Below are 21,195 nucleotides of genomic sequence, written 5' to 3'. Positions count from 1 at the left end.
AGCACATTCAAAGGGTAAAATGTTAAATTTTTTTGTCAAGTCCTGCCTAAATCACCAGCCTCTTCACTCTCCTGCTTCTACCCCTGGGGTTTTCTAATTCCTGAGCCAGGCTCTGCCTCAGTCCAGGGTTGAATACTACAGGGACCAAGACGTTAAAGACAGGGGCACTTAGCCTCTAATCATTCCTGCCCACTGTGTTGGCTCCAGCCTTGAGGCTGAGTTCTGATTACTGACATTTGGTGCCCTGAGTTGTGCTATGATCATGTACCCCATTTCTGGGAATCAGACCTCTCTCTTGTTTTTGTACCAAATTATCTAACAAATGTTCTCCCAAGAAGCCCAGGCCCTTCAGAGCAGGTCTGTCCTGATGTTGTGCTCACCTCTCTCGGAACCGGGGGGTGGGGTGCTGCTACTTCTGGCAGGTTTCTGTGGGGTCATCTACTACTGCCTGATGAGATCCTGGAGCTTCACCCACTCCCAAGTTTCCAGTGTCTGTGGAACATCCTTTTAGCCCACCTCCCTATGGTGGCTGGCATTGCTTTTATAATGCTTGTAACTTTCTTTAAAATACTTTAGCATCTGCAGTGATATGTGTGTGTGAATTTTAATCCAAAATAGAAGAATGAGAATTTAAAATTTGAAGTGTCTCAATTGGTAGTACTCACCCTCAAGGTGGTTAGTTAGCATTTGAAAAGCTTGAATCCAAAGTGATGCCAAAAACTTGGCCTCTGTGCACCAGCGCAGAATTGAATCTCTGAGACAGAGTTTTGGGTGAAGTATAAAAGAATAGCTTTATTGCTTTGCCAGGCAAAGGGGGGACACAGTGGGCTCATGAATCTCAAAACTGTGTGTCTTCTCCTGGGAGGATTTGGTGAGGAGTTTTATAGCAGTGGTTCAAAGGTGGGGTTGCTAATAAGGATTAGGGTGTGTACAGGGCCTGCATTCCTTTAATCTGGCCTCAGGTGGTTTCCTAATGAGCTGCTATGGTTCCATTAGTCTGGAATGAAGAATGCTAGCATCTTCCATTTGTTGGGGGTTATGGTTCTGTAAAGAGCTCAAAGGCATTGTTATGCATATCCCTTGAAGGGAAGCCACAACCCTGCCCCAAGGCTGCACTATTGTTTCTTGGCTGCTCCTCCCTTGTCTCTGTATCCCCTCCCTTCCCTGTTTAGCAACTATGCAAATCTGCCCTTTAGAACTCGGTGGAGATCATGGAGGCTGGAATCTATTCCCTACAAACAAGAAATAGGGGAATTAGAAAAGCTTCTGTGCCCAGGAGCCCCACAGGGTCCTGCTCAGTTTCAAAAGTCCATAGGCCATTCATTATATATAAATTATACCTCAATAAAATTGATTAAAAACAAAACCAGACAAGTCTTTTCTCCAGTGGCCCCCTCTATACCTTCTTCAAAGCTCTTTATCTCTGATTTTAGTACCAAATGCTCTGATAGGTTAGAGTCACCTGGAGGACCTGTTAAAATTCAGATTGCTGGGCCCCCCCCCCTCAGTGTGGCTAATTCTATAAGTTTTGGGTGGGGCCTGAGAATTGGCATTTCTAATAAATGCTATTTCTGCTGATGGGGGACTACTTGATAAAAGCTAGCATAATGGAGAGTAGAACTATTTTTCCACGGATGAATTTCTTAGTGGTGTCAGTTTCTACAATTTGTCTAGAAATAATGTACCAGCACTGCTACCCTTGTGTGAACAGGGCACAAAACTTGAGCAATCCCAGATGCCTACATGCTATCTCCTGGAAATTTGTAAGAAATGCAGAATCTCCAGCAGACACTAGACTTACTGAATCTGAATCTGTACATTAACAAAATCTGAAGTACTCCAAATGCACATTAAAATTTTAAAATTACTGACCTGAGCCAAATTTAGTGCAGATTGTCTAGTTTAATGGTCCTCAGTTGTAGGTTCATACTAGAATTATCTACATTGTCTAAAAAAGTAAATTGGTGGCCCAGCCACACTCAGATGGTTAATTAGAATCTCTGTGGTTGATGTTGAGGCTTCTGAAGTATTCCCTGGGGGATTCTACTGTACAACAGCCTCTGGGAACTGCTAATCTAGTCTCTGCATGCCATCCACATAGTTTGCTTTCAACAATGTACCAGCTCAAAGTGTCCTCCCCTTGGCCTGCCCTCTAAGTTAAATGCTGACAATTTAATGCCAACTAATACCTTATCCTAACCAAAATGAAATGATATCATTTGCCTCAGTTATATAGACCCATAAGAGATACCTACAGTATCCTTACTTTAGAATCTGAGCCACTGCCTATATTCAGTGGCAGTCTAAAGCCCAAATACTGTCCTAAAACTCAGTTTCTAGTTTCATATAAAGATATCTTTATACATTGAATATTATTAATCTGGAGATTTGTGAAATGTTGCAGCTTTACACCCTAGGACCCTGTGGAAGGAAATCTTCACTTGAAAAGCCTCATAGTTTACCCCAAGTACATGTAAATGAGTCTTATTGCCCTTCTTCAATGCCCTGTAGTACAAGAATTCACAGTACAAAGGGGTCAAAAGATGTATTTTTGAATTATATCAATTCCTGGCTTATGTTGTTTGAGCAGATGAAAACTAATCACAGTTGACCCTTGAAGAATGAAGGAGTTAAGGGCGCCAATCCTCTCTGCAATCGAAAAACATCCATGTATAATTTATAATTTGCCCTCCAAATCCATGTTTCCTCCATATTCACGGATCCTCAGTATCCACAATTCAGCGTCCGTGGATTCAGCCAACTACAGATCATGTAGTGCTGTCATATGTACTATAGAAAAATAATCTACCTATAAGTTGACCTATGCAGTGCAAACCCATGTTGTTCAAGGGTTGACTGTAATTAGTAAAGCAATTAGGCACCTTGAGAATAACCAATTGAAATATGCCCTGACTTTTGGTCTCCATTTACATAAACAAACAAACCCTGTATGGATCAAGGCTTATGAGTTACAGGTCCCACGACGTTCCCATGTTGTAGGTATTTCAGATGGCCCATCCATTGATGATTTTCACAGCTCAGACAGGGGGAAGGTGAAAGTCACTACCTACAGCATCTCACCTCATCTTGTTTCTACCCTTTCACTTCAGTCCCCTAAACGTTCAGGTCAGAACTTCTATTCTAGTGAGTGCAGATTTGTTCAGCCCAGATTGGGAGGGCGTTGGCAAAACCAAATAGTGATTGGGCTCTGTAAGGCCCTCACTAGAAGATCGGATATCCCAGCTGAGGGCACGTGCAAAAACTTCAGTTCCCTTAGGAAACCATATCAGCTCTTCCTCAGTGGGCAGTGGGAAGAGGTGCTCAAGCTGGGAAGGCCCCCTCATAGCCCTGTGCTTCTCAGACTGGACTGTGCACACAACTCACATGGGGATCTTACCAAATGCAGGTTCTAACCCTGTGGGACTGGGGTGAGCCCGAAGATGCTTCCTGGACATCTTGATGAAGTTAGCCACCCCTCTGAGTGGCCTGAGTCTAGAGCAGAGCTTCTTAAAAGTGAGTTTGCAAAACAATCACTTGGAAAGCTCATTTCAACACACGTTTCTGTTCCCCAGAGTCAGATTTCATAGATGGGGCCTGATGATTTGCACTGTAAAAGCTCCCAGGAGGGTCTGACTGCTGGTCACTGGACTACACCTTATGTGGCAAGTCTCTAACTTCTGAACCAACTTAGTTGAAGGTGCCTCCACTGGCTCCACCGTAGCCTCCTCTTTGAAAAGAAACACCAGATGATTAGGGAGGTTGCTACTGAGTCTTCCCTTTAGAGAAAATTACACAGCAGATTTAGAGAGTGTCATTGAGTTTCTGTTATTCTTTGCTTTGACAGTATGCTACTTTGACTAAAAACTAAGAAGCATGCTTCTGGAACAAAATCTAGAGATAAGATTGAGTTGAAGGAAAAACAACTCTGCTTGAAGTGGTGTTGACTGGAAAACAACAGAACTAGTTATTTTAGGAGGGCAAATCTATGTGCATAGAAAAAGGCTAGAAGTGCAGATAGCAAAGTGTTGTCAGCTCTGAATATCGGTAATGGAATATGGGGTGATGCTGACTTTTTGCTTTATGCTTTTTTGCTTTACCTTTTTCTACACAGGGCATTTAAATATTGCTTTCATAACCTTAAAAAAATTTCCAAATGTTTGTAAAGGAAAAAGCAAGATATGTGCTCTGTAAATTCACATATTTTTCAGTTAAGTTTTGTTATGTCTGTGTCTCTATACACTTGGGGAGTTTTTTGTTTGTTTTTTGCTTTTTTTTCTGTAGAGAGTATTTTTTAATCTAATTTTTTTATTGTTTTTATTTTTTATGCAATTTTTAAAGGTTACTTTCCATTTACAGTGATTGCAGAATATTGGCTGTATGCCCCGTGTTGTACAACTCATCCTTGAGCCTATCTTACACCCAGTAGTTTGTACCTCCCACTCTCCAACCCCATGTTGCCCCTCCCCCCTCCCCACTGGTAATCATTGGTTTGTTCTCTATGTCTGTGTGTCGGCTTCTTTTGTGTTACTCTATATGTTTGCTTTTTAACAGGAAAGGGATTATTTTGTCTATGAGAGTCCTAGTGTTTAAGGGTGAGGCCCAGCCCTTTACCTGGAAAATGGACACCACCTGCATAATGAAAATAAGTTTAAGGAATCCCAGAGGAGAGGGTGAAAGTTCCCAGGAGAGAGTTAGGGGCAGCTCCCATTCCTCACTCCTTTCCCCTCGAACCATCCAGCACAAGCCCCCAAGAGTTCCTCAAAGGACCTTTTCTTAGAAGGGCTGAAATAAGCTTTAAATTAATTTAGACAGAATTGGAAAATATTGAAAAATGAGAGAACAATAACCATTACAGCCTCCTGGGGAGGTGCAGAAACTGCCCATTTGGACACTGGAACCGAATTGATCCTGTGGGCTGGTTCCCCTACATCCAGGCTGCGTGTGCCCACTCAGGACAGCCGACCAGAGGGAAGACACCCAGTGTAGTAGGAACCATACCCTGTGTCACCATGGAGCAGTGTGTGAGCTCAACGTGTGTCGGGGAATGATCTAGAAACACGCATCCTGGGGCTTGAAGACACACCTCGTGGGGCGTTACGTAGACTATTAACGTATGTGCTTCTATTCAGCAATTCAAAAAAAAAAAAATCTAAGTCAGTTTTTTCTGATTTTGTTAATCTGGAAACAATCAAAGAAGTTGATATGTATGTAGCTCACTTCTGGCACAACTTTCCGACTAAATTCTAGGGTTCTACTGACACCTTCTGGCATTTCATCTATTTTATGTTAAAAACAAAACAAAATGCTTAACATATTTCCCACAGTCTTTTGGCCTTATTATGCCAGGTGTACACTAAGATAACAGACAGAAGGAAAGGTCTGATGGGAAGGAGACATTTGGACGAGCCCTGAATACAAATTTCCCAGACACAAAGGGCAGAGGCCGGCTGCTCAGTGACCTTGGACAAGGCTGTTTACCTCACTTTCAGCATCACCAAGAGGAGAAGCTTCAGGTCCCTCCCCATGCCCTTTAGAGGTTGTGGGGATTCGGGGGCCTTTCTACTAACGAAAGCATAAGCCAAGTCACTGGTGTGATGACCTTAAAGGTCACACTCAAGGACTGTTCCATCACAATAAACAAACAACTTATTTTCCACACTGTATTTTCAAAAGATGGATGAATATTGTTGAAGCCCCCTCAAAGCCTGATATCTCTGTAATTTATTTTAGAAACAACTAAATCAGAATGATCAGAAAGAAAGAGCAAACAGTCTCAGAAATGATCCACTTTTTTGCCCCAGGAAACCATGGACTTCGTTTTGTGTTTTGGAACACGTAACAAGGCTTCGGTGCTTCCCAGTTCATGCCAACCAAATTATTTGTGCTTTTTCTGTCTCTTCTTGGGAAACTCTGTGTGGGCCTGTGGTTTGTTAGGCCAATCACAGGATATTTGATTGTCCCCAGGGGTTAGAGTCCCATATTTATCCTGACAGAGGAAGTGAGGTCTGATGAGGAAAATAATTGAGGCATTTCTTCAAGGCTGCTATTTCATTTCTTCCTCCTCCCTCAGAACCCTGACTTCACCATCATGCTTGCTGAGGCTTTCAGTGCTATTTACTGTCCTCAGAAAATGGCCTTTTCTCTTTGTGAAAGGAAATTTTCCTCTTATCACTCCCAAGTCCCCCTTCAGAAGTCTGTTAGGTATGACTGGGGCTCAAAGAGGAAAGCACAAACTCGCTGGTAGACTCACATCCATTAGGGTGGTTACTATCAAAACGCAAGCAAAACAGAAAATAAGGAGTTTGGTGAGGCTGTGGAGAAATTGGAACCCTTGTGCACTGTTAGTGAGATTGTAAAATGGTGCATGTGCTGTGGAAAACAGTATGACGGCTCCTCAAAAACTTAAAAATAAAATTACCATACAATCCAGCAATTCCACTTCTGGGTATATATGCAAAAGAATCGAAAGCAGACTCTTGAAGAGATACTGGAGCACCCGTGTTCATAGCAGCATGAGTCATAATAGCAACACAAGGATCCATTGATAGATGAACAGATAAACCAAATGTGGCCTATACATACAATGGATTATTATTCAGCCTTAAAAAGGAAGGAAATTCTGACACCTGCTACAACACAGATAAACCTTGAGGAGGACATTAAATTAAGTTAAATAAGCCAGTCACAAAGGACAAATACTGCATGATTCCACTTACATGAGGTACCTTGAGTAGTTAAATTCAGAGAAACAAAGTAGAATGATGGTTGCCATGGGTTGTGGGGAGAGGGAAATGCAGAGTGGTTGTTTAATGGGAAAAAAGTTTCATTTCTGCAAGATGAAAAGAGTTCTGGAGATGGATGGTGGTGACGCTTGCACAACGATGTGACTGTTACTTAATGCCACTGAACCGATAACTTAAAAATGGTTACAATGATAAATTTTATGTTATATGTATTATATCACAATTAAAATTAAAACCACACACACGTATAGAACCCAGTCATCACCTCTGGCCCTCGCGAGTGACTTAATCCCTTGACCGTGTTAAAGCTGGTAATACTATGCAGTGGTATCCAATGGAACCTTCGGTGATGACAGACATGTTCTTTATTTGCACCATCTGATATGTTAGGCGCTAAGCCCATGTTGGGTTTGAGCACTTGAAGTGTGATGAGTGCGACAGATGCACTGAATTTTATTTTTATTAGGTTTAAATTTAATTAATTTAATTTAATTAATCTTTATTCAGTTTAATTTAGCCACATGCGGCTAGTGGCTGCCATGCTGGACAGGGCAGGAAGACTGTATGTCTACATTACTGTCTATTCCAAAGTAGTTTCCCTTCCTCAGCACAGAGCTACAGCAGACTAAAAACCTAAGAAGGTAAGGTGCTGGCTTGTGTGTGGGTTCAAGTTCTGTTTGAACCCTCAGTATCAGTTTGCTTCAAAGCATTTTGCCAAGAGTGTGACTCTCATTTTTAGCAATTTGATATGGCATTCACTGGCATCAGTTATTGGACCCAAGGGCAGAGTGGGCCTTAATTCATGGGCCAGCCTTTTCTAGTAAAATGCCCTTTGGAAACCCAAATTCCTTTACTGCCACGCACAGTCTTCTTCACGTTTCCTTGTAAATCCATGGAGTGATGTTATGAACTAAAACCGAGGTCCAAGTCCTTATACAGAAATCATGCAAGCACATTGCTCTTTGCTCTGGGTACCCTGGCATCGATGCCTGTTTTACTTTTTAAGGCTTTGCTGGAAAACACAGACAGGTAAGATAGGTAGCAAATTCTTACATTGAAATAGAATCACACAATAAAATGGGTGAACCTCGAATGCCTTCATGCTCTAAAATGAGAGTAGCTAAGTATGTCATCATGTACTGTATAATGTTGCTTTAGAAATAATTAATATTGCCAGCAACTGAAAGGGGCTTGTATTTAAATAGGCTGCAAATAGAAGGCTTAACAAGTCAATCAGTGGGCAGCACTGCTTTGTGACAACCCAGTGTTTAATGACACTGTAGATGCCACATTTATCTTCATGGAAAGAATGAAAGCTGTTTATTAAAGCATAGAATATGAGCGTGTGGAATGAGGATGGCTGAGTGGCAGGAAGGAGATAAAGAAGATTTATATTATTCTTACACAAAATGGATACGAGCTGTCTAATAAAAAACACCCAATTTAGCTCTGGCAGATTTGCTCACCAAGAAAACTTTTTTCTTTCTCTTTCAGCAATGGGTCGAAGGCCTGAGATCCATCATACACAACTTCAGGGCCAACAATGTCAGTCCCATGACATGCCTCAAGAAACAGTGAGTTTTGTTTGCATGATCCTTTGTTCTTGGCGGTTATCAAACAAACAGTCAGATTAGGAGATGAAGTCTATGTATATGGACCAGGCAGCATCTTCCTTGCCTTCACCTCTATGCTCCTGACCTTGGAGAAGATGTTGACCAATACACACCTGTACTCCTCATGCCACCTGGCAGGGCATGTGTGATAAGCCCACAGCCTGAAACCTATTTGAAAGGAATAGTTGATGGCAGAAAGATGCTGGAACCTCAGCTCCCCAGTATCCTCTGGGTTGTGGGCCCTGTCCTTTGTGTCCCGAGACTGAGTCTACTGATAAATAGCTCTGCATGCCTGGGGCCATATTTGGGTGCTGATGTAGCTGGAGTCTCTGTTGCATGACACTGAGAAATGGGGAGTGTGGCCAAGAGAAGCACTTTTGCAAAAGCACCGATGGCTCCAGTGGAAAAGGAGCACTGGCCCCAGGGACTGTTTAGCACCCAATCAGGGATCCAAAGGTACTTCTGAAATTCAGAAAGCAGGCCTTCCTTACTCCAGCTCACTGTATTCAAAATTCAGAGAGGACCTGCATGACATGGTAGGTTTTAACCCTACGAAGTTATTCTTTCCAGGTGACAAGAAAGTTACTCGAGTAGAAATTCTAGCTAAAGCCCAAATCAGCCTGTTTGAAAAGCAGTGATCCATGGAGGAGTGGGGCCACCTGTTATGACAGGGCCCTTGGTAGGCAGTTATGAGGTGCAGGAGAGAACCACACTGAGAATCTGCAGGGATAAGCCTGCATCTCTTAGCCAGGCCCAGGTCCGGCACCAAGGGTGGGATTCCTTGGACTTCTGGGCGATGGGAGGAGAGATCAGTCCTTCGGGCATTTTGCTTTTTACTTCTGGTCCCTTTGGCAGGTGCTTTAACAGCATGGACTCTGTGCTGTAAATCCCAGGTTGGCCACTTCGTTGCTGGGTCCCTCTTGGCAAATTCTTAACCTTGTGCTTCACTGTCCTCATCTGTGAATGGAGGTGGTGACACCACTCATAAGATTCCACGCAGAGGAAATAAGGTCATGGGGAGCACCTACCCTGGGTCCTGGCTCCCCATCCCTCCTCGATTAGTATTAGTTATTTTGATTTTGACATCATCCTTCTGGTGTTTTTCCCATTGTCTTATCAGAAGGGAGTTACTTAGTCTCGTACATTCCTATTTTTTTGTGCAGCTGCTTCTCCTTGTCCTCTGCAGTTGCTGTGGCATGTTTTCTTAAAAACAAAGAGCAACCCAACAGATACTTTGAAGTTATAGAGCGTCAGACTTTTGGCATGCCCGCTTATGCCTGAGTGACCCAAGTCTTTGTATCTGGACACCAGATCTTCTCTGCCTTCATTGGTGTCCTGCCCAGATCCCTTTCTGTTGCTGGTGTCCACCCATCCGCCAGCTGCTGGGAGGGTTAGGTCACTAAGGGCTCACACCTGCCCGCTTCTCCAGAGAATTGCCCTCTGCCTACGGGGAGTCACCGAGCCCAGGAGATCACCGTCCTTCATTGGCGTCTCTGCGGGATTGGTTCCAGGAACCCTGCTGATACCAGAATCCACCGACGCGAGTCCCTTAGAGTTGACCCTTCGTGTCCACGGATACAGAACCCACGGATAAGGAGGGCTGACCCTAGACTCCTCCCTTCTTCTGGAAGGAAGCCCATGGCCAATGACAGGCTGAGACAGTATACAAGAGGCCAGCCCCTTTGCCACCAAGCCTGGTGCAGATCACACTCCAGAGCTCCCTGTGGCGTCAGGACAAAGCTCCAGCTGAGAGCCCAGCTTTGTGTAACTTCCTCCCTGCCTGTCTGCTTCCCTCACTCCTGTGGTCCTGAAACCATCCCCTTAAAAGTAGTCACGTGTGCTTCTAGGAAGCTTGACTTAAGACAGAAACTTTACCAAATCATCATGTTCTGCAGATTGTTAGAATGTTATTAACTGGAAACAGTGAGAATGGGAGTCAGTGGCTAAGAATAGTCCAAGCACCAAAGGACAAATATATGTTCTGGGTCTCCATGTGTCATGAACCCCTGGGGAAAGCAAGGCATTTTTCACCATCAGTTTGAGTTGATGAACTTCTCTGACTATTACAAATTAAGGATCCAGATCCCTTTATGGAGCTGGTGTCCACCCATCCACCAGTTGCTGTGAGGATTAGGTCACTAAGGGCTCACACCTGCCTGCTTCTCCATCTGTACTTCACTACACTGAGAGCAGCCTCTGGGGCTGGGGCGGAGGGGGTCCCCACTGTCCTCAAGACTAGGCTGGCTGGTGTTACCATGCACTTGCATTTCTTACCCCCTTAGTAGATTATTAAAGAGCAACAATCAAGGACGAAACCAGTCACCAAATAAGTGCCTACAATTTGCTTTGCTCATGCAAATTCCCAATTTTCTGATTCATCTAGGATTGCCAGATAAAATATGGGACTCTCAGTGAAATTTGAATTTCAGATAAGTAACAAATAATGTTTTAGTATAAGTACGTCCTGTGCAATATTTGGAACATACTTGTAGTAAAAAATTATTTGTTGTTTATCTGAAATTCAGATCTAACAGAGTCCTATATTTCTGTTTGCTAAATCTGACAACAGTAAATTCATCTCACAGTGTGTAATTGCCTCTGGTTTTCCAAATAAATGTTCTTTGTTTGAATGAACTTTCTTTTAAAGTTCTTAACCAGATTGAAGCTATTTCTCCTGAGAAACATTAAAACAGTTGTTACTGTTGTTTTCCAGCTGGATGAAATTGGCATTTATGACCAACACAAATGGGAAAATTCCAGTTAGGAGGTAAGTCAGTTATTCTTGTCTGCTCTGCACAGCCTGGGTCAGCCCTTGTGATACCAGCCCACAGAGAGAGCCCCCCACAAGGACTTGTTAATTTCTTTAACTAAAGATATTTCTGGAAGCTTAGTTTGAATCACATCATCAAAGGCTGTGTTCAGTTTGTAAAAACCACTTATGGACGTAAAGTTGCATTTTTCCTCCGAATGGGTAGCATTAACTCTGATAAATTAAAGAACATCTGAAAATGTGGCAGTATTTTTTAATCTTCAACTAAGTGGGTTTTCAGGATTCAGGTATATTTCACCTACTTTCCCTGAACAACCTTTAACTACAATTAAAGAAGTTTATATTGTGCACCTACAGTGGAAGTGTATGGACGTGTCTTAGGAAGTGTGATGCCTCTAGACAGTGCATCTCATTCTGGGCTTCGCTGGTCCTCTGGTGCCCAGGACGAGTGGACATGGTGTCTGGGTATGCTATCATTGACACCACATGCCCTTCAGTGCCCATGTCACTTCCCTCCTCACCCTGCCCAAGGTAACAGAGACAAGGGAGAAAATGGCAGGAAAGCCTGGGTGGAGTCAAGAATGAAGAGAAGATGAACCAGAAACGGCCTTCACACCTGTGCTTCAGTACTTAAGCTGATGTGCTTCACCCTCTGAGGATTTCTCATGCTCTTTTTTCCTGCCTCTCCACTCCTTCCAGCGTTAGGGTCATAGTCTGTGGGTCCAGTTGGAAGCTCTTGTGACAGTAGTGATGGGAATTCTTTGCCCAGCTCCCCAAGTTTTGTTTTTTTTTTTCGTTGGTGTTTGTGTAAGCATTTCATGAAAATTCCAGAAGCTGAACTGGGCCCCAGAGCATCTGCTGCCCACATGAAACCAGGGGTATATTAGGATTCAGGAACCTGAATTAAACATGAGTCCCCCAGATACCGACCCACTCTTATAGAATTCTCCCAACTCGTATTCAAGTTGACCTCTTCCTGGAAACTTTAGCAAAGAGGCCAACAACAAATAACAGACAAAACCCAGAACTACTGGGTGGAGTCGTGTCTAAGAACCGCTCTATCTTTCAGAGATGAGGTGGACAGGTCACCAGCTGCACAGCATTTGAGGGAATGCACTGGAGCCGAGACCCACTGATTACACTCAGCCCTTTCTGCCTCTCCTTTCCCTCTGCCTCTGCCCAGACTTGAAGCTTCCATTCTGCATCCCTCTGAGAGTATCTCCATACTCCCTCAATGTCATTCTTTTCACATTTGTCAGAACTATCCTAGAGGTCATCATTTTCCTTAACTCCATGTATTGTAACATTCATGGACTAAGGTATCCATGTGACACTGATGTATCAATGGGCAAATGAAAAGCATACACATCATAAAGAAGACCATGGCAGTATTGTTTTTATTTAACCTTTTATTGAGGGCTTCCAAGGTTATTGACCTCATGCATCTGTTGTGGTCTTTACAAATCTATATGTAGGATTCTCTGCTTTTTATTTAATAACTTACTAGCAAGTCAATTTTGTGTTTACTTTAGAAGCTTAAAAAAAGCCCCACTAACACCCTTGACTGATGGTTGTTGGCAAAGTCACTTAACACTGATCATTATTTTATTTAAAGCCCTTTGCTCTGTTGAGAATAGCAGGACAATTATTTTAATGTATCTCAGCATCCTACAGCTATTGCCAGATATATAGTGCATTTTTATTTAAAAATCAGTATTGAAGTAATAAGTCCAAACTTAGCACAGATAGCAGTGTGAAGACCAGAAATGTAGGTTGAATCAGTTTTTACATAACTTGCTCTCCTGATTTTTCTCCCAAGATAAGGTTCAGGAAATGGACAAAATAGAAACACATAGATTGTAATCAAAGCACTCCTAATGAGCAGTTCTGGTGTCATCTGTACACATCCTATGAATCAAGCCATTGTTACACAAGCTTGGAAGCCTTTGCTGATTTCAAAGATCTTTGTGCAGCATGTTCACATACAAAATTATTACCCTCTTTTTTGTAGAAATAGCCTAGATATTTTGTCTTCTTCTTTAGCTTTCTCTGACGTGAACTCTTTGGTGCCTGCCAGCATTAACAGGTGTTTGACACAAGACATCTGTGATCCAGGGGCAGTTTGTCAGAGTTGATGGAGAATTGATACCAAGCCAGCAAAAAGTGGATAAATCTTTATGTGGATGAGCTGCCAAGGGCGAGGTGGAAATTGTTCTGAATGTTTTAATGGATATGAAGAATAAACACTTTAAAATGTCATTTCATCACTATAATTCTGGAGTTTTTAAAATGGAAACTATTAGTGTAGTGTGTGTGTAATATTAGAGGGGATCTGGCTTCAGGGTCATTAGATCAGCTTGAGAGTGGCCCCTCCTTGTGAGATGTAACCAAAATTTAATGTCCAGGAAGCTGCAGGAAGAATAAGGGAAGAAAGTCTTTACCTCCCTCTTCTCTTTTCTTTCTTTGTACATCATCTTATGCAGTCTGCCTTTCTCCCAAACTTACAAACTCACACTCAATTTACCTATCCACTCAGACCAAAGCTTTGAAGGTCACTCTTTTTTTTTTTTTAATTGCCATTTCCCATTCCTTGTAACATGGAGTTGGAACCAACGGCTACGAGTAGAAGGAGTCCCAAGGGAGACAGATGTGTTAAGAGGGCTAAGACCTCAGGGGTGGTCATAGCAGCCCAACTCCCTCATAATCCATCCACATCCTGAAGGCCCAGCCTGCCTACGACGAGGGTCTGGTTCTGCAGGGGGCTTCACTTCATGAACACTCCTTGACTGTTTCAGAAGATGGTATTAAAACCATTGGATAGATTGTAGACCCTTTGAGGGCAGAGTGAGACTCCCTGAGTTTCTAGGGTCATTGCTGTCTTGGTTGCCTGTAAGGTCTGCTGGAACAGGGAATTTAATCAGATGGACTGGGTACCACTTAAGGGTATTTGCTTTTCTGGCATTTCCTTTGGGGTAGGTAGTGTATTTTGCTTCAACAGAAACTCTGAGCACCTGTAGCTACAAAGCACTAAGCTGTACTCTTTGGGGCTGTGTATAAGGCTTGAATAAATTGCAGTCCCTATACACACTCTACATGCCCGTGAAATGCCCTCGATGGTTTCTGAAATGCCCCCAGCCTGTGATAAGTGTGTTTCTTTCTCTCAGGACCCTGGTTAAATGCTGGGCCTCCGATGCAAGTGGAAACTCAGAGAATTCACCTTTGCACCACAACCCACTCACCCCTAAGCCGAATCCATTTTGAGGCCCAAGAATGACTCTGAAAGCTGCCTGTAGAGAAGGCAATAAAGGAGCTCCGTCTCTTCTACTTCCTTGCTCCTATTTTCTCTTAGAATGAGGGGAGCAAATCTGTGTTGAGGTTGCCCAGCCCGAGCCCCCTCGTGAAAAGATGGACGTGAGAATGAGCCCTTCTGACCATCATACCACCTCTTGCCTTTATTTATTTATTTATTTTGGCCCCTTGGCAGGTGGGATCTTAGTGCCCTGACCACGGATCGAAGCCGTGCCCCCTGCAGTGGAAGCACGGAGTCCTAACAATTGGACTGCCAGGGAAGTCCCACCTCTTGCCTTTATTATCTTCTGTCATGTCTCTGGGCTCTGACTTTGCCCTCACTGATATATTCCCATGTGGATTTCCCTCCTTCCTGGCCCTAGGCACCCTATTTTCTCCTTCTCTCAGTTTCTCTATCTCCCACAAATGCTTGGACAGGCTGCTCCCAAAAGACGTCCTTGTTCTGCTTCCTATTTCTTGGCATTTCCCAAGCCCCAGCCAAGATTCTATTCCACGAACTCTCCCTTTCCTCCCCACTCCACCCGCTCCCCAACACCAGGTTGTTTCACCAGAAAGGCTCAGGCCCTACACCTGCTACATTCATGACCGTGTTCATCAGTTTTCATCTCCTTTATGAGGCCTGTTGAAACCTAACAGAAGCTCGAGTTAGCTGAGATTCCCCTGAGATTGCTATTCAGAGAGTTTCCTCCTTGTTACAGATGCCAGACATCCCAAATCCTGCTGGAACCTGCAGCTCTCACATTAACACATACATACTCTGTTTCAAAAAAAAGACACACTGAATAGCCACTTTCCTCTATTATAAAGAGCAGATAAAGTGCTTCTCAACTCAGTCCAATGTATGAAAATTCCATGAACTCTAGAGAAGTGGGAAAATGTGGGCATAGCACCCTTGACCCTAGAAACTGGTTTACTTAATGTCATACATATATGCTGTACCATGTCTGCAGATTTGTTAAAGAGAATTCATAGGCCTCCCTATATTTGAATACAACTGTCTCAAACATTTTTTAAACTGTACTTCTTGAAGTATTCTTAGACCACGTATGAAACAATAAAGCTTTGAATGAACACATAGCAATTCGTTTACCTACAGCTAGTTCTTCCCAATCTCTTCTGGGAAGTTGTACTCTGCAGTTGAAGTGGTGCTTTCTCCCACTCATCAAGATTAAATGGCGGTCACTGCTTACATTGAGAGCTTGCCTTCCACTTAACGCAAACGGTGGAGTGCATGACAAGGTTGGGCATGGGAGGCGCTGGTACAGATCCTCCTGTGCTCACAGGGAAGGCGGTCCAAAGCCAAGCTTCACAGATGAAAGTAAGCTCTGTCTTCCAGCAGAGGCTGGACTTCTGATTTAGACTTTAAGTTATTATGGTGACAAATCACCTGGGCCTCCATTCAGGGAGTGAATGAAGGCTCTTTGGGTGGCCAAGACATGGCCCAGAGTCAAGTATAGATTCCAGAGTCCAAGTCGTCTCCTCAATAGTGTTCGTTCTGAGTGTCACCAATTCATTTATCAGGAGTCTCTCTCCTACTTTTATCATCATCCGGAAATATGCTCCTTAAGGTGTTATCCATCTTACTAGCCTTGATGAACACAGTACTAATTCAAAGGAACCACCATTATTCAAAAATACTGTGTCTCAGGGGAATGGCAAGATTCTGCTGAAACATTGAATAATTAATTGTTCCCCTGCCACCCCTGTCCCTGACACCTGACACTTTCATAATAAAGTCCCCAATCCTTGAGGCAGCTGACATGTCAGAGTAGCTAAAGGGTGCTTAGCTCAAAAAAAAAAAATATATATATATATATATGTCTGATAATGTGTGTCAGCTGTAGTATGAAGCCAGGTAAGGGTGATCGCAGGCACATGCTGTGTCCTAAGGGACCTCCTTCCTTTCCCCAAGTCAAGATATTGTCACCATGAGGTTTTATTCTAGACATGCTGTTCCATCTGCCACATTCCTTTTTCCTAAGAAAGCAGTTTGATAGGATCGAAACTTATTATTGTGATTGTCCAATGGTCTGTATCCCTGGTGCATCTTACATTCACAAGTAGCCAGAGAGACCACCTGTCTTAGAATCAAGTCACCACACTGGCACAACCAGCTCTGATAACCAGAGGGACATTGCAGGAGCTAGTTTGGGAAGTGAAAAATACCTAAAAATGAAAAGTAATTTTATTTGCCTTTTTCTTCTCCCCTATCCCACCATTCCTAGTTTTAATGGGATCTTTGCATCAGAGGAAACAGAATTAATAGTAACTTTATTTCTTTTTCTTTTTTGCCCTAGTATTACCAGAACCTTTGCATCGGGGAAAACAGAAAAGGTGATCTTTCAAGCACTCAAGGAGCTAGGTCTTCCCAGTGGAAAGGTATTCATTAATCTAATAATGTGTTTCTAAAACCACTTTGTGTATTTATGTTCTCATGTAATAAACAAGATTGTATTAAACTGATTCAATTAGATTCAGAATTAGATTCAGTCACACATAGTACAGTCAATTTTTCCTTTATTCTCTTTCCTTCTGTCCTTCCTTCCTTTTGTTTTCTGGGCATTTTAACCTAAACGTTTTAGTATTCAAATAGTGTACTTCCAAATGTTGTTGTCAACTTTATTAAGAAAAGGAAATGACAGCCAGCCTGCTCTTTCACACAGCTTATGGAAAGCTTATTTTACAGAAACCCATCAACATTGCCTGGACCATGTACAATGTCAGCATGAAAAATGGCTCATAAATTCAGTTCTTCAGGATGGCTGTGCGATATTTTCTGAAGCACCTCTCCCCAAACATACCATTTGTGTTTGTGGCCCTTTGGATTTAAAATAATTGCAATTAACGTGTTAACTGCAAGAAAGATTTAAGCCTGTTGCTGCCTTAACAAATCCGATTTGAAATATGAAGTTCAGTATGAAAAGTAAACTCTTATAGGATCCCCTTCATGTGGTCTTGTGAAAATTCACAAAATAAGCATAAGAAAACATTGGGCTTGGTTTAGTCAGCATCCTTTAGGCAGGCACTTGCTTTTCTCCTTCAAGGAGAGAAGGAAAAAATGTTTCTTTGTATTTGTTCTGTGGAGTGTCTCCCAGAGCAAGCCCAGCTGTGGCCAGTGTTTGAACATGCAAACCATGGATGCGTGGTAACTAGAAATGCTCATTTACACATGCCACCTTCTAGAGGCCTGGCCAATGGCTGGACCTCCTGGCTCCTATCAGCAGGAATCAGAGATGAAGGCTCTGGAATTCCAAGTGTCATCACTTTGCTTCATGAACCTGTAGATTCTGTAGATCCTCCAAGGAGAGAAAAATGTGCCCTGATTTATGACACGCTTCTATTCTTTCCAGAATGATGAAATTGAACCTGCAGCATTTACTTATGAAAAGTTCTATGAACTGACACAAAAGATTTGTCCTCGGACAGATATAGAAGATCTTTTTAAAAAAATGTAAGTTCCATTTATGAGAAAGTGTCACATCAATGTTATCCTTGTATTTTTAGATTTTAAAAACATTTTTGTCCTAATATTTTCAAATAGTATGTTGATAGTATCTAGAAATATCTAGCCAGGGTTACATTTTCACCCCTTAGTTTATTTGGTGTAAAAGTTCGCTCTGATTTTTTGAGAAACTTTTACGTAAGTTAGTTGTAGCACCTGGAACTTCCCCCCCTCCCCTCCCTGCATTGGCTTTACTAACTACCTACAATGTTAACTTGCTCCTTTAGGTATTAACCCGTTATGTGAACTAACAAGATTCGATTTGGAATGTTATTATGTTGTTGAAAAGTCCATTCATTCCAATTATTTCAAATGGATGACTTACATGTTGTTTTTATAATAATGCCTGTGGATAATGCAAAAGAGGGATTGCAGACATTTTCTGTAAGCTAGTGGGAATGATTTCTTTCCTTTGTTGTTGTTGTTGGGTTATTTTTTTTTTCCCCCTCACAAACAGTCTCTGGCCATTTTAAGAGTTCACCACTACTTCAGGGTTAGAAAATAAGTGTAGAATTATCATCAACAAATGTCAACATGTAAATCGTACCTCCTGTAGCATCATATACCAAAACTTACTTTTTCTAATAAATTTCTTTTCAGCAATGGAGACAAAACTGATTATTTAACGGTAGACCAATTAGTGAGCTTTCTAAATGAAGTAAGCTTTTTCATACATTAACTCCATCAGTCTGTGTGCAGTGGCTTGCCCTCCTCCAGCATCCTCATTGCATGCCTGCATCCTACACCTTCATTCGCTTTGCTTCTGACCTGCTGATCTTTCCATGATGGCTTTACCAGGTGCAAAAATCAGCTGCTGCCTTCGTGTGTCCATGCACTTCTTCATTGGCTTTGCACACTGCTTTTTTGCTGGTTTCTTGCTGTGATGTGTAGCTCCGGTTCTGTGTGTGCGTGTGAATTTGATAATATATTCATTTAATTAAATGTGTCTATGTTTTTGCAAGGTGATATTTAAGGTACTTATTTTTTTTCTATTTACTTATAAGAAATAGAAAGAGAATGGATTGAGTTTACCACACTATAGTTGGATTCTCCATTGCTAACTTTTCCTCATACCTTTGCATGGACTAGAAAAGCTTTATTTTTGTCTTTTAATGGATTGCATGTAAGAAAAATATGTAGGTTCGAATAGAATATTTAGACAACAAGCACAACATGGAGTTCCTGGGTGAAAATATAGTGCATATTAGGCCAATGAGACGGCAGGTTAAATTTTTCCTTTTTATTTTTATAACAAGCTCAGAGCTAATTTTAGAACGTGATTCACTTAACAACCAAAACTGATTGACAAAATTTGCTTAAGCCCAAGAGAAAGATATTTCAGAACACGTAAAGGTTGCAATTTTTATTACAACTAAAATTAACTTCTTTTTTCCTCTACACGTTCAAAAAAGTGTTTTCTCTTCAGTGAAACCCATTGAAGCTCTTGTTAATCCAAAAAGGGAAACTCACTTTTTGTCTAACACATTAATAATAAGAAGACTTTAAGTGAGGAATGGACAGTATATTTTTGTTTCAAAACAATTGATGTTAGCCATTATACCTTATAAAGAGAAAACTTTAGGAAAGGCAGTATCATGCCAGATATGAGGTATTGCCTCAAGAAAAGACCACAGGTAGACTGTGATTTGCCAGTTTGCAGACACAGATCACATCTTTGCCAAAGGGCTTCTCTTTTCTTTCCCTGTCAGGGCTCAGTAGCTCCCAATTTGTAGGGTTGCACTTGAGAAGCTATCGTAACCAGAGCCTAGAAGCACCGATGCAGGAGAGAAAAGTTCCCCCATATAGCAGTGCAGATGCCTCCACTTTTAAATAATCCTTTCAGTACATTGCAATATTTATTTTACTTGAAAACATTTCAAGTTTTTCACTCCACTAGTTTTTGGTCATGCGAATACTATGTTCATAATCTTTACCCAGATATTATCCACATTCTTACGCCACCGTTGCTTGGAAGTTAAGTTGCCTTGCTTTGCCTCCTTAACCCTTTCCCCATCTTCTGCTTCTTTTAAAAAATGTATTGTGTTATCTCCCTCAGCTTCTTCATGTACTTTGGGTCATTGGTCACCTTATGTTTTGGTGAGACGGGCAAAAATCTTGCTTTCTACTAAAGAGGGAAGGTGCTTTAGTGGAGAGAAGATGTACCACCTCATCAGTTTGCCTAGAAAAAGGCCTCTTGGGCGCTCTGGGATGAAGCTGGTACCCAGCCATCTATTAAACATGACAGAGACTTAATATGCATTGTACTGTTCAAATGAGGAAACAGTTCTGAAGTCCTCAGAATAGGTGCTGCATTCATGGGTGCTTATCTCATGCCTTTTCTTTTTTGGGTGGTTTCTGTAGACCTACCCGATAACTACTCTTGTCATTCTTATGAGTCTTATGACAAAAAATTTAATTTTTAAAAGGTATGATCACCCATACTTTCTGGCTCTGACATCCAAATTCTTTCTCAAAATACTTACTCTTTGGTAAGCTTTTATCTATCACTATTACACTGGCCAGTAGTGTTCATTTACTCATGTTTCCTTCTGTTTGGCTTCTCATTAACAGTAAGGTGGCACCTTTAATTTGGGGGGGTGGGACTCATGGAATCAGTGTGATTCTAGATTTCTTTAGGTCACAGAAACTACAAGACAGCCCAGGAAAGTGTACAGCCTTTATTTTTAATCAAAGTGTCTGCCCTGAATCTCTTCCTTTTCTGTCCTAGTGAACTCAGCTGGAAGAACTAGACAGATATCTGAATGTCTCCTTGAAGAAGGCTGTCAAACTTAGAGAACGTTCTGCCAGCGCCTTGCACCCTCTCTTTGAGTCCTACCATTGTCCCTCTCATTGCTCCAAAGTCGAAAGCACCCCTTGGGCAGAGCACCATCAAAACCCATAATGAAAGGAGACAGAGTTCACTCAGGAAGGGAGCAGGCATTGGAATGTAAGGGTCTCTGACTTGAAAAGCTTAGACCTAAACATTTTCAAAATGCCTTAGCCATATAGTCTCAACAAGCTGGAATTCAACATTATATTAGAAGACCTGGATCATGCAATTAGACAAGAAAAAATAAATGAATCCCAGGAACACAAAAGGACAAGGCCCTATTCATTATTTGCAGATGATGATTATGTAACCTGAATATCAAAAACTATCAACTGAAAAACTCTTTGAACAAATAGAGAGTTCAACAAGGTAACCAAATAAGTGATCAACAAAGAAAAGTCAATACACACATGTACACTAGCATTAAC

The 21,195-nt window shown here is 41.9% G+C and overlaps 1 protein-coding gene across 15 annotated transcripts in view; it reads left to right on the top strand.

The window, feature by feature from the left end:
* The window catches only part of PLCB4 (phospholipase C beta 4), a 414,289-nt gene that overhangs the window by 300,267 nt on the left and 92,827 nt on the right, over positions 1–21,195 (top strand). For all 15 annotated transcript variants that reach the window (XM_057529618.1, XM_057529611.1, XM_057529619.1 and 12 more), the window contains 5 exons: positions 8,238–8,317; positions 11,070–11,123; positions 16,733–16,814; positions 17,786–17,886; positions 18,538–18,595. In XM_057529618.1, coding sequence (XP_057385601.1) covers positions 8,238–8,317; positions 11,070–11,123; positions 16,733–16,814; positions 17,786–17,886; positions 18,538–18,595 — 375 coding nt within the window. The remainder of the gene's footprint in view (positions 1–8,237; positions 8,318–11,069; positions 11,124–16,732; positions 16,815–17,785; positions 17,887–18,537; positions 18,596–21,195) is intronic.

This window comes from Balaenoptera acutorostrata, chromosome 15 (assembly GCF_949987535.1).
Source record: "Balaenoptera acutorostrata chromosome 15, mBalAcu1.1, whole genome shotgun sequence".
Classification (NCBI taxonomy): Eukaryota; Metazoa; Chordata; class Mammalia; order Artiodactyla; family Balaenopteridae; genus Balaenoptera; species Balaenoptera acutorostrata.
Note: the sequence above shows the minus strand (reverse complement) of the source record. Positions and strands in the feature narration are given on the sequence as shown.